Below are 11,956 nucleotides of genomic sequence, written 5' to 3'. Positions count from 1 at the left end.
CCCTGGATCCCTGGTTGAGAACCGCTGCCGTAGATTGTGAGCTATGTGGGTGATGGAAGAAGATGGGTTTTCAAGGCTCAGGAGCAGCCTGAAAGCTGTTCCGCGGCATGCAGAAGGCACTGGGAGGGAAGAGTTGATCAGCAGGGCCCATGGACCCCCTGGAGTACCCTTGCAGATGCCCAAGGGTCCATGGACCCCAGTTTGAGTAATGCTGGCCTAGATGATTGCAATGTTCCCTTCTGGCCTTGGAATCTATTAATCTATTGTGAAGCAGGGCAATGTGAGGCTTCAGAAGACTCTCTTTGCAATATAGAATAATATAATTAACAAAGGAAATTAAGTACTTTATATTCCAAAAGTAACTAGGCAGCATATTAAACAGCAACTCCTAAAGTTAAACATTTTAAATCCACAAGCCCAGATAAGATCCAGGCAACAGTTTAAGAAAAATCAGCTGTGGGTGCTCTCTGAGCCATTGACGTTAATATTTAACAAACCGTGGCATACTAAAGAATTTCCACCAGACTGAAAAAAAAGGCAGTCAAAAAAGCAAACGGGATGTTAGGAATCATTAAAAAAGGGATAAGATGGAGAATATCTTATTGCCCTTATATAAATCCATGGTACACCCACATCCTGAGTACTGCATACAGATGTGGTCCCCTCATCTCAAAAAAGATATATTGGCATTAGAAAAGGTTCAGAAAAGGGCAAATAAAATGATTAGGGGTTTGGAATGGGTCCCATATGAGGACAGATTAAAGAGGCTAGGACTTTTCAGCTTGGAAAAGAGGAGACTAAGGGGGGATATGATAGAGGTATATAAAATCATGAGTGGTGTGGAGAAAGTGAATAAGGACAAGTTATTTACTTGTTCCCATAATATAAGAACTAGGGGCCACCAAATGAAATTAATGGGCAGCAGGTTTAAAACAAATAAAAGAAAGTTCTTCTTCACACAGCGTACAGTCAACCTGTGGAACTCCTTGCCTGAGGAGGTTGTGAAGGCTAGGACTATAACAGCGTTTAAAAGAGAACTAGATAAATTCATGGAGGTTAAGTCCATTAATGGCTATTAGCAAGGATGGGTAAGGAATGGTGTCCCTAGCCTCTGTTTGTCAGAGGGTGGAGATGGATGGAAGGAGAGAGATCACCTGATCATTACCTGTTAGGTTCACTCCCCCCGGGGCACCTGGCATTGGCCACTGTCGGTAGACAGGATACTGGGCTGGATGGACCTTTGGTCTGACCCAGTATGGCCACTCTTATGTTCTTATGTTAACGTAAAACTTTAGAGCCTACAAGTCCACTCAGTCCTACTTTTTGTTCAGCAAATCGCGAAGACAAACCAGTTTGTTTACATTTACGGGAGATGCTGCTGCCCGCTTCTTATTTACAATGTCACCTGAAAGTGAGAACAGACATTCGCATGGGATGTTGTAGCTGATGTTGCAAGGTATTTATGTCCCAGATATGCTAAACATTTGTATGTCCCTTCATGCTTCGGCCACCATTTCACAGGACATAGTTCAATGCTGATGATGCTCATAAAAAAAAAAAAAAGATGCATTAAATTAAATTTGTGACAATTCCTTGGGAGGAGAATGGTCTCTTGCTCTGTGATTTTACATTCATTCTGCCATGTCATGTTATGGCAGTCTCAGACGATGATCCAGCACATGTTGTTCGATTTAAGAACACTTTCACTGCAGATTTGACAAAACGCAGAGGTGGTATCTGTGACAGATTCTCCCTGGGGTGCCACCTGGAACTGGGGTACCACTGAGCTCACTGATCCACCAGCCTGGGTTCCCTCTCACACTGTAGTGCTGTGACAAGCTGCAAAGCCCTCCAGCCTGCACTTTTACCAGCATTCCTACAGCTAGGGACACACCCAGCTGCAGTTACATGCAGGCTCTCTGACCAGCCCCTGCATAGGAAGGCTACAGACAAGGCAACTCCCAGCTCCACATGCTCACACCCGCTCTGGAGTATAAACCCAAAATTATACCATCTTGCACTGCACAGGGAACTGTACAGCGTAGACTCACAACGTTCACCCCCTCCCTCAGTGTGGAGAGGAGTATGCAACAGCCTTTGCCCCTTGAACTATGATTCCCATACACTTCACTCCAACTCACTGATTTAGATAAAGCAAAACAAGTTTATTAACTACAAAAGATAGATTTTAAGTGATTATAAGGGATAGCAAATAGAGCAAAGCAGATTATCTAGCAAATAAACAAAAACGCAAACTACACTTAATATACTAGATAGACTGGATATAAATTAGCAGATTCTCACCCTAGGAGAGGATACAAGCAGGCTGCAGATTCTTACAGGGCAAGCTGCACTTGCTTTACAGCTTGGAATCCCAGGTGTTTCATACACAGGCTAGAAATCTCTTTAGCCTGTGTCCAGCACTTTCCCCAGTTCAGTCTTTGTTCCTCAGGTGTTTCCAGGAGTCCTCGTGTGAGGAGTGAAGAACCACAGATGATGTCACTCTCTTCCTTATATAGCTTTTACATATGGCGGGAACCTTTTGTTCCAAAGCTTGATTCCCAGACCAGTCTGTGAAAAAATACTGACATCCCAAGATGGAGTCCAGCATCATTGTGGCCTGATCACCTGTCCTTGTAGAGTCATAGCAGCTTCACTTACAGGCTGTTTGGAGTGTTCTCAGAAAGACTCATCACCAGGTAGGAGATAAGCTTCTCCTAAGGCCTATTGTTTTCCCTAATGGCTCGTTGTCCTGAATAGGCCCTTCCCAACCAATTATCTAGGCTGAAAGCATCTTGTCTAGTGGGCATTACTGAGGTGTAACTACATCTGAAATACAGATACAAAATAATACATGTATACAAATAGGGTAATCATATTCAGTAAATCATAACTTTTCCAATGGCAGCTCACATGACCCGTCTTGCATAAAATGCATCATAATTATGCTATTACAATATCCAAATAATATCATTATGAAGAATATGGGGTGCAATGTCACAGTACCAATGTGAGATTTCTAAAGGTAGCTACAGCACTTGACTCAAGATTTTAGAATCTGAAGTGCCTTCCAAAATCTGAGAGAGATGAGGTGTGAAACATGCTGTCAGAAGTCTTAAAAGAGTAACACTCTGATGCAGTAACTACAGAACCCAAACCATCAAAAAATAAAATCAACTTACTGCTGGTGGCATCTGACTCAGATGATGAAAATGAACATGCGTCAGTCTGCACTGCTTTGGATTGTAATCAAGAAGAACCCATAATCAACATGGAAGCATGTCCTCAGGAATAGTGGTTGAAGCATGAAGGGGCATCCAAATGTTTAGCGTATCTGGCACGTAAATACCTTGCAGCACCGCTACAACAGTGCCATGCGAACGCCTGTTCTCACTTTCAGGTGACATTGTAAATAAGAAGCGGGCAGCATTATCTCCCGTAAATGTAAACAAACTTGTTTGTCTTCGTGATTGGCTGAACAAGAAGTAGGACTGAGTGGACTTGTAGGCTCTAAAGTTTCGCATTATTTTATTTTTGAGTGCAGTTATGTAAAAAAAAATTTACATTTGTGAGTTGCACTTTTACTATAAAGAGATTGCACAACAGTACTTGTATGAGGTGAATTGAAAAATACTATTTCTTATGTTTTTACAGTGCAAATATTTGTAATCCAAAATAATAAAGTGTGCACTTTGTATTCTGGGTGGTAATTGAAATCAATGTATTTGAAAATGTAGAAAAACATCCAAAATATTTAAATAAATAGTATTCTATTACAGCTTAACTGTGCAATTAATCATGATTATTTTTTAATCTTGCGATTAATGTTTTTAATAGTTTGACAGCCCTAACATATACTTAGTTGAGATTTTGCCCAAACCACTTCCAAAATTAAGTTAAATGATTTCCCTCAATTAATATTAACTGTGTATCCAAAACTGATTAAATGTTAGATGATTTAATGCCTTTCTTCAGATGAAGAGTTTAAAATTAGTCTTTATTTCTGCTTCAAGATTTGTTCCTTCAAGAATTGCATACAGAAGTATAAATAACGGACAAGCTTCAAAGGCAGACATATTTGCTGTGGTGAATTTCATTAATAATTGACTCTTCAGTACAACAACTAGAATTTGATTTAAATAAAGCTGTAAATTACAGACTGTAGAAGCAGGTCTGTTCCTGTTGTGTGTGTCATGGAGTTACAGAGCATATTCTTCTGAACAGGCTACTACCACGATGATTCCCTCATTCTAATTTTCTACTTCTATTTTCTGTTTTTAGATTCCATACTCCAATGCAAAAGCTCTACTCCAGTGCCTTAACCAAACAGCTGGTGAGAACTCTGCCATTCAGATCAGAGCACAGGTAAATCTATTGACAGAATAATTCAGGATTTCACAGCTGACCCAAAGATAGGTCATTTTTAGAAGTAACCCCAGTTCTCTGGGGTTTCCCAGGATGATCTGCACTAATGAAAATTAAATCACAAAAAGATTCAGACAAGTTTTCAAAAAACACAGAGCTGCAAAATAGCTTGGAGGGGTGTCGGGGGGAGAATACAAAGACAACAACAAATCAGGGGATACTAAAAAAAAAATGCAGAAAGCATGAGAGAATTTATGCCATCTTGATTTCCATGCATTTGTTTTTGAGATGATGCTGAGATTTCCTTAAAATGTTTAATCAGTTGTTATCCTGAGTTTAATCAAGGTTTAAAAATTAAAGTATTAATAAATACAAAAGACATTTTCCATCTCCATTAATTCACCTTTGAAAGACATATAGTTTAACACATAATATTTACAAAATGCAGTGTTCAGAACAGCTCACCTCAGCTGTAAGTCTGCAAACTGACAAATCTCATGCTGCATTTTTCATTTGCTTCACATTCTCCAGTGTGCGAAATTGAAGAAAAAAAACCAACAAAACCTTCCATCACTTGAAAAAAAAAAAATAGCAGCTAGGACTAGGATTAAATTTGACAGCCAAATCTTTTCATGCTACCTGCACATTGCACAGTAGATAAATAAAATTTCCAAAAAACCTCTCAAAGTAATATGTCTTAGTTTTTCGGATTGAATGATGACCAACTGAACTGGTTTCTTCGTCTTGGCAACACTAAATCCAATGACAAATCTTTTTGCTCTTTCTCAGAATCCAGAAGTTTATAGCCAAGCATATTTATAGCACCTTTGCAGACTTCTTGTACTTTCTTAATTTTTTGGAAGGAAAGAATATTCCTCCAGGCCTGGGAAACGTTAACTGCATCTCGGGAGGTGATTTTGAAGGCTTCCTTTTTCTTTCCTGGTCCCTGGCCATGTGTGATATTATAGATCCAGCTTTCAAGTTTGGGGGTCAGTCTAAGATCTGCAAATTTATACATGTCTCTGATTTCTGATAAGGGATCTTGAACCAGATCTTCAAAACGGATCATCAAATAGCGATCTTTTAGAAATCTTGGAGGTTTCTGAGTAGCTGTTTCATAGATCTGGACGTGACTTCTACAAATTTCCTTCATTACTTTATATTTGCTATCCTCCACTTTAGTGCCATTGGTGCTCAGAACAATCCCATTGTCACGAGCTAAGGCTTTTACTGATTGTTCTCGTGACTTGGCAACAGCTCTGGGATCACGCACCAAGTGAATGATTTTGAGATTCAGGGAGAGGTCAGTGAGAAGGGGATAGAGAACTGTCAGATCAAAGAACCGGACCTCCTTGAGGACAATGTGGCTGTAGGTCTTGCAAGCTTCCTCCACCTTGCTGAATGGGTACTTGCCACAAAGGGTCTTGCAGGCCATTTCATTGGTAATGTCGGTGCGTTGAAAGGAATCACAGGCAGGAGCTGAACAGAGTGCCCGACTCACTGCCCACTGGAAGAGATCGGACAAGTTTCTCTTCCAAGGCATGTAGGCATCAAACACAGACATGTCACACTTGAAGACAGACCTGACTAGGTCTCTAACAGCCATATGTAAGACTTTGGCACTGTTCTGGTACATCGTTACCCACACATGCCAGGCAGGTTCCATCAGGTAGAAGACATCAGGGTGTTGGCTAAACAGTTGGCCAACAAAGGAAGATCCTGACCTCCAGGAAGAGAGAATAAGGATGTGCACCCGAGATGGCTTCTCTTCAGACTGAGGCATGAAGCTGCTATGTCGAGCATACATAAATAGTAAGAATCCAGTCTGAATCATAAGGAAAACTACAACAATGGTGCTGGAAAGCCGAAGTCTCACCATACTGGCTGAAGGAAAGCAACTAATACACTGAAAAGGGAGAGGAAAAGGCTGTTTAGTATTTGGTAACAACTGCAGTGGCATAATAATGATACAACTCACAGCAGACAGACTCCTGTAAAAGACTTTTCTTTTTTGTATTTATGTGCTATGTTGGATATAACTTGTTTCTAACTTATAGAGACTGCAGAGTGAGTCTATCGGCAAGAGAGCTGAGACAGGCAGTAAATGGACTGGGAAAAAGGCAGTGCAAGAGTGAGCACAGAGTAAAAGAAAGTTTGGAGTGGGTATCTGGTGTTGCAGAGAGTAAGCTGTTCAACTGTTAGCATACAAAAGTAAAGAAAATCTGAGACAGCAGACTGCGTGAAAACCATATGGCTACTGAGCCCATGTGCATTTCACATTTTGATGTGTCAGTTAGCTCACGCTGACCTGAAGTTCTAAACTTGATCTTTAGTCACTTTTTCAGTATTGCTCCCCAAAGGGGCAGTATGCACTAGCTGAGATAAATCCCAACCAGTTGAGATCAGTTTAGGCAGGAGTAGAGCCATAGTCTGAGCCCCAGATGTGCGCAAAAAAACATTTAGAAGAACAAAGTGATTATATGAAGAGACAAATTTTAGGAGGGGAGGCAGCATCTTGAGAACCCCTTGCACAGATGACCCAAAATTTGGACCCCCAATCCTACCCTGTAACTCCATGAAGCACAGAAAATGTCAAGACAATCACAGTCTTCATTTTAGAGTCTTTATAACTGTCATCTTTTAAAGATTAAGTGACTCTCAACCTTAACTCTCCTATGAACTTCCACATATATCTCTGCTGATATAGACACCCAAACTATTTTGTTCAATTTTACACATATGAAATGTAAAATATATAAGTATAAAAACTTTTACTTAGTGTCAATAATTAGTTTTTGTAATTCACATGTCTGCCTTGTCTTCTTCCCAGACTCCTTTTGTTTTATGTATTATTGTGGCAATTAAAGGGGCATTGTAAATTTTTGAAAAAATTATACTTCTGTCTGAAACTTTTGTTACAAATTACAACTAAAATTAGTATAATGAAGGAGATTGGAATAGAGAAAAAAATCTCTAATCTAAAGTATGATATAAACTGCAAGGAAGCACATGAAAGAAAAATAAGAACCTCAGTAGAACAGACATTTTCAATACATTAGATTTGTCTCCTATTATTTTGCAGGGAGGGGCCTATTCCAGGAATACACATATACACCCAACACCATCAAAGAGTTATGGAAATAACCATACCACTTTATAAGTTACATAAATTCTCATTTTTTCAAATCATAAACCAACCACAAACCCGTTTCACTGGATTTCCTTTCAAAAGATACATTTCCTCACTTGGAGGGGGTGGGTGGTGTACACTTGCTAATTCTGCTCAAGCTAGTGAGCTAAACATATCAGCGTGGCTTGACAGCACAGACAGCAGCTGAAGCTCACCACCTAAACACAACCCCATCTGAGGTAAGTACTCAGCTGGCTAGCCTGAGCCGCTGCCCATGCCATCACAGCCACACTGCTCATTAGCTTGAGCAGAGCTAGCTTGTATACATCTACCTGAGGTGGGAACCATACCTCCCAGCTGTTGTGTGGACATATTGATCTTGGGGTGTTACTGGTATTTATATGTATTTCTTGGTATTTAAACATTTGTACTATTTTCAGTTGCATTCCCCAGCCATGCTATTTTGAGGCCACATTAAATCTATCTCCATATTAATTGTGTAACTTGATACATTTCTAAACTCTGTCACAAGTTGTAGCAAAGTAAAGTAAAGTGGGTTTCTCAGAAGAAGCATCACGTATCATCTGAATATAAAGATTTTTTAAAATACTTATTGTTTATTTATATTGATATGCCAGGATTCACCAGATGGTGCTGTTACACAAGTTCTTACAATTTCTTTTTCTTCGCACAGAAATAGCATGCAGTCCTTGCAGAAATGGGGCAATGTTGTTAGTTTTGTAATGCAATTTCTTTTGGGAGAGCTTTTGCAAACAATAGGAGAAATTGCTCTGTGCGCTAATCTCTCTACCTAGAGTTAATTATTTTGGTAGAGTTGCTTCTTGGGAACCAGGCACTAAAGTTTGTGATGAAATTTCTGAAAGAAGGGTTTTCATGCATGTCATATGTGAACACTGTGCTCAAGGACTGGTGTACACAAGAATATACAAGTCCACATCATTGATTTCTCCTCCAACAAGAAGCTAACTGTAGGTCCCCAACAACCGCTACTGGTGATTGGCAAAGGGCTGACAATATCTACAGGTCCCACTCTCAGTTGTGCTGGTCACTATTCAAACACATCATAAAAAAATTCCTGTCCCAAAGAGTTTACAATCCATGTAGAGTGTTTTACAGATACAAGGTGGGAGGGGAAACAGAGGGACAGAGAGATGAAGTGACTCACCCATGTTTCCACAACAGGTCAGTGGCAGAGCAGAAATGGAAGCCAGGTCTCCTGAGTCTCAATCCAGTGCTCCAACAACTAGACCAGTGGTCCCCAAACTGTGGGGTAAGCCCTGCCCTCCAGAGGGGTGCAGAGGAATGTTTGAGGGGGCGCAGTGGGGCTTGGGCCAGCTCCCACGACAGGCGGGAGGAAGCGCCACCCTTGCTCTGCCCCCAGCTCCACTCTGCCCCCACCCCAGCTCCGGCCCCAGCCCCGCTAAAATCTGAACAGGCACACCTTCAAGCTCTCAATAAGGCAGATTGACTCTTGTCAGCTTTCCATCTCTATTGCTATTCACAATGTTTCTCAAGCCCTTACCACAGCCAAAGAAACAAATTCTCCCAAACTCATGCCATACATTTGCTGGTTTTGCTCACCTGCACATGGGGAGTCAGCATGGTCTAGTTCAATGGTCCCCCAAACATAGGGCGTACATGAGCCCCCCCTTTTCAGGGAGGCTAGCCATGCAGACCCACCCCTTGTGCCCAAGGCCCTGCCCCTACCAGCCCCCACATCCGCTGGAGCCCCGAGCGCGCCCCCCCGGACAGCTGGAGGAGCCCTGGCCGAACTGCCCCAGGCCGCCCCCAGTGTTGAGCATCGGCCTGCGGGCTGCCCCAACATCAGTGCCAGCCAGCCGGCCACTCCCAGCGTTGGTACTAGCACCAGTCCGCCGGCCGCTCCCAGCACCAGCCCCAGTGTGGGGCCATTGGCTTCTGGCTGGAGCTGAGCTCCCACCAGCTTGGACGTCAGTTTGGTGGAGAGGGCGCAGCATGGCAGGGCCAGGGCTTGGCTTAGGGGAGGCTTAGCCTCCCCTGGCCTCATAGGTGCTGGAACTAGGGGTGGTGCAGCACTGCCAGGCTGGAAGTGGTTTCCATTATATGCAGTTTTTACAGTTTGGTTCAATGGCTCTCAGCACCCCCACTATAAAAATTGTTTAGCATTCCTTCCTGGTCTATTGTACCCACTGCCCATGTCCCCAAACTTTTTTGGTCATGTCCTCCCCTTACCGGTAATGGAATCTGTCTGGGGCTCCTGGGGGCCCTCCTCCTGGACCCAGCTCCAGCTGCAGCTCTGGCCCTGGCCTCAGCCCTGAGCTCCCGGTCACAGCTCCACTCTCAGCCATGGCCTCAGCTCCTGATCACAGCTCCAGCCTTGGCTTTGGCCTCTGGTCGTGGCCCCATCCTCCGACCACAGCCCCAGCAGGAGGGAGAGACAAATTCCATAACAGATAAGGGGGCACGACAGAAAAAGTTTGGGGACCACTGAACTAGACCATGCTGACTCCCCAGGTACAGATGGGCAAAACCAACAAATGTATAGCATGAGTTTGGGGAATTTGTTCCTTTGGCTATAGTAAGGGTTTGACAAAGCTTGTGAACAGCAATAGCGCCAGAAAGCAGACAAGAGTCAATCTGCCTTATTAGAAGCATGAAGGAGTGCCTGTGCCAGGTAAGATTTCAGTAAGAGAGTTCCTTCATGGTGTTTTGCTACAGTTTAGGCAGATGTGCTGAAACACCAGTGCTTCCCATCTCTCTGTCTGTTTTTAATTTCATTCCCATTGTTTTCTCATTAGTTTCTTGTGAGGGCCATTAGAATTCATAAATAAATCACAGGCAGTAGTTGGGCTTCAAGCCTTTTAAAAAAGCCTCCTCCAAGCTTCCTAGCAGAGACCCATCTTACTCCAACAAGGTGAGCTAGCTGGTCCCTGTCGGTACTACTATTATACTTGTTTCAGAGTAGCAAGCCTTGTTAATCTGTATTTGCAAAAAGAAAAGGAGAACTTGTGGCACCTTAGAGACTAACCAATTTATTTGAGCATAAGCTTTCATGAGCTACAGCTCACTTCATTGGATGGATTATACTTGGCACTCCACAGCACCTCACTCCCGAGGACCACAAAGCACTTCAGACATTAATTAATTTTGCGTCACAGCCCACAGGACAAACTAGGACAGGATCATTATCCCCATTTCACAGAGAGTGAATGGAGGCACAAACGAGTTGCCACAAGTCACACAGAGACCTGAGGAAGAGCTAGAAAGCTGGTCTCTCCCCCCACAGAAGCTGGTCCAATACAACAGATTCCCTCACCCACCTTAAAGAAAAGGAGGACTTGTGGCACCTTAGAGACTAACCGATTTATTTGAGCATGAGCTTTCGTGAGCTACAGCTCACTTCACGTGCATCCGATGAAGTGAGCTGTAGCTCACGAAAGCTTATGCTCAAATAAATTGGTTAGTCTCTAAGGTGCCACAAGTCCTCCTTTTCTTTTTGCGAATACAGACTAACACGGCTGTTACTCTGAAACCTCACCCACCTTGTCTCTCCAACATCCTGCGGCCCACAGAGCTACAACAAGCTACATGGAGAAACAGGAAAAACCCCTGGGAACCCTGACCCTCAGCCCGTCCTCTCCACTCCCCTTTGCCCCCCAAACTGGCCCCAAATGCCAGTGGAGGGATTGGAGCTGGGACCCGTTGCTGGGGGGCGGCTCCCTGGGGGCCAGTTCTACTGCCCCGGGCGGCAGGGGAGCCGGGCTCCGGGAGAGTCAGGCGGGTCTCGCCAGGGGGATGGAGCGGCCAAGGGGCGAGCCCAGAAAGGAACGGGGGCTCGAATACACGGAGCGCGCTCCCCGCTAGGAACCAGCGAACTTGCCATGTAACGACCCCAGCCCAGCCGGTACCTGCAGCCGCTTCCTCCGCTCGCTGGAGACGCCGCCGAGGAGGACGCGCAGACAATGAGCCGCTTTCAGACGTGGCTGAGCCCCTGCGCGGCGGGAGGAGCCGGGAAGGGGCCGGTCCGCAGGCAGCGCCCCCCGTGGAGCGGGAGCAGGGGGCCCCGGGAGTCAGACGCGCGGGGCGGAGCGGGGGTCGCTCGGCCCCTCCCGTCCGCGCCAGCTTGGCCCCCGGCGATCGTGTCCTGACTCATCGTGAACGCGGCAAACGGCTGTGGAGCAGAGGCTGGAGAGAGCCGCCGGGTGGGTAGGAGCAGGGCTGGGAAGAGCGGAGGGGATGGTGTAGCCCTGCGGCCCCTAGTGGGGTGTCACCGTGGGCTGCCCCCGCCCCAAGCGCCGACTCCGCAGCTCCCATTGGCTGGGAACTGTAGCCAATGGGAGCTGCAGGGGTGACACCTGTGGACAGAGACCCCCGCCCTCGCCCCTAGGAGCTGCTGCCAGAGTGGTGGTGGTGGTGGTGGGGGGTGTTGGTCGCTTTGGGAGCCGTGCAACATGAGGTAAG

General features: G+C 44.7%; 1 protein-coding gene across 1 annotated transcript; it reads right to left on the bottom strand.

Annotated features, from left to right (window-relative positions):
* Positions 1-4,871: 4,871 nt before the first annotated feature.
* On the bottom strand, positions 4,872-10,150 carry LOC144272841 (carbohydrate sulfotransferase 5-like). Its single transcript, XM_077831171.1, is given in 4 exon segments — positions 4,872-6,271; positions 9,728-9,832; positions 9,834-10,096; positions 10,099-10,150. Coding segments are annotated over 4 exon segments (1,629 nt in total). The 3' UTR covers positions 4,872-5,062.
* Between the last annotated feature and the right edge of the window lie 1,806 nt (positions 10,151-11,956).

Source organism: Eretmochelys imbricata, chromosome 12 (genome assembly GCF_965152235.1).
Source record: "Eretmochelys imbricata isolate rEreImb1 chromosome 12, rEreImb1.hap1, whole genome shotgun sequence".
Classification (NCBI taxonomy): domain Eukaryota; kingdom Metazoa; phylum Chordata; order Testudines; family Cheloniidae; genus Eretmochelys; species Eretmochelys imbricata.
The sequence above is the reverse complement of the archived record's forward strand: the minus strand, read 5'-3'. Positions and strand labels throughout refer to the sequence as shown.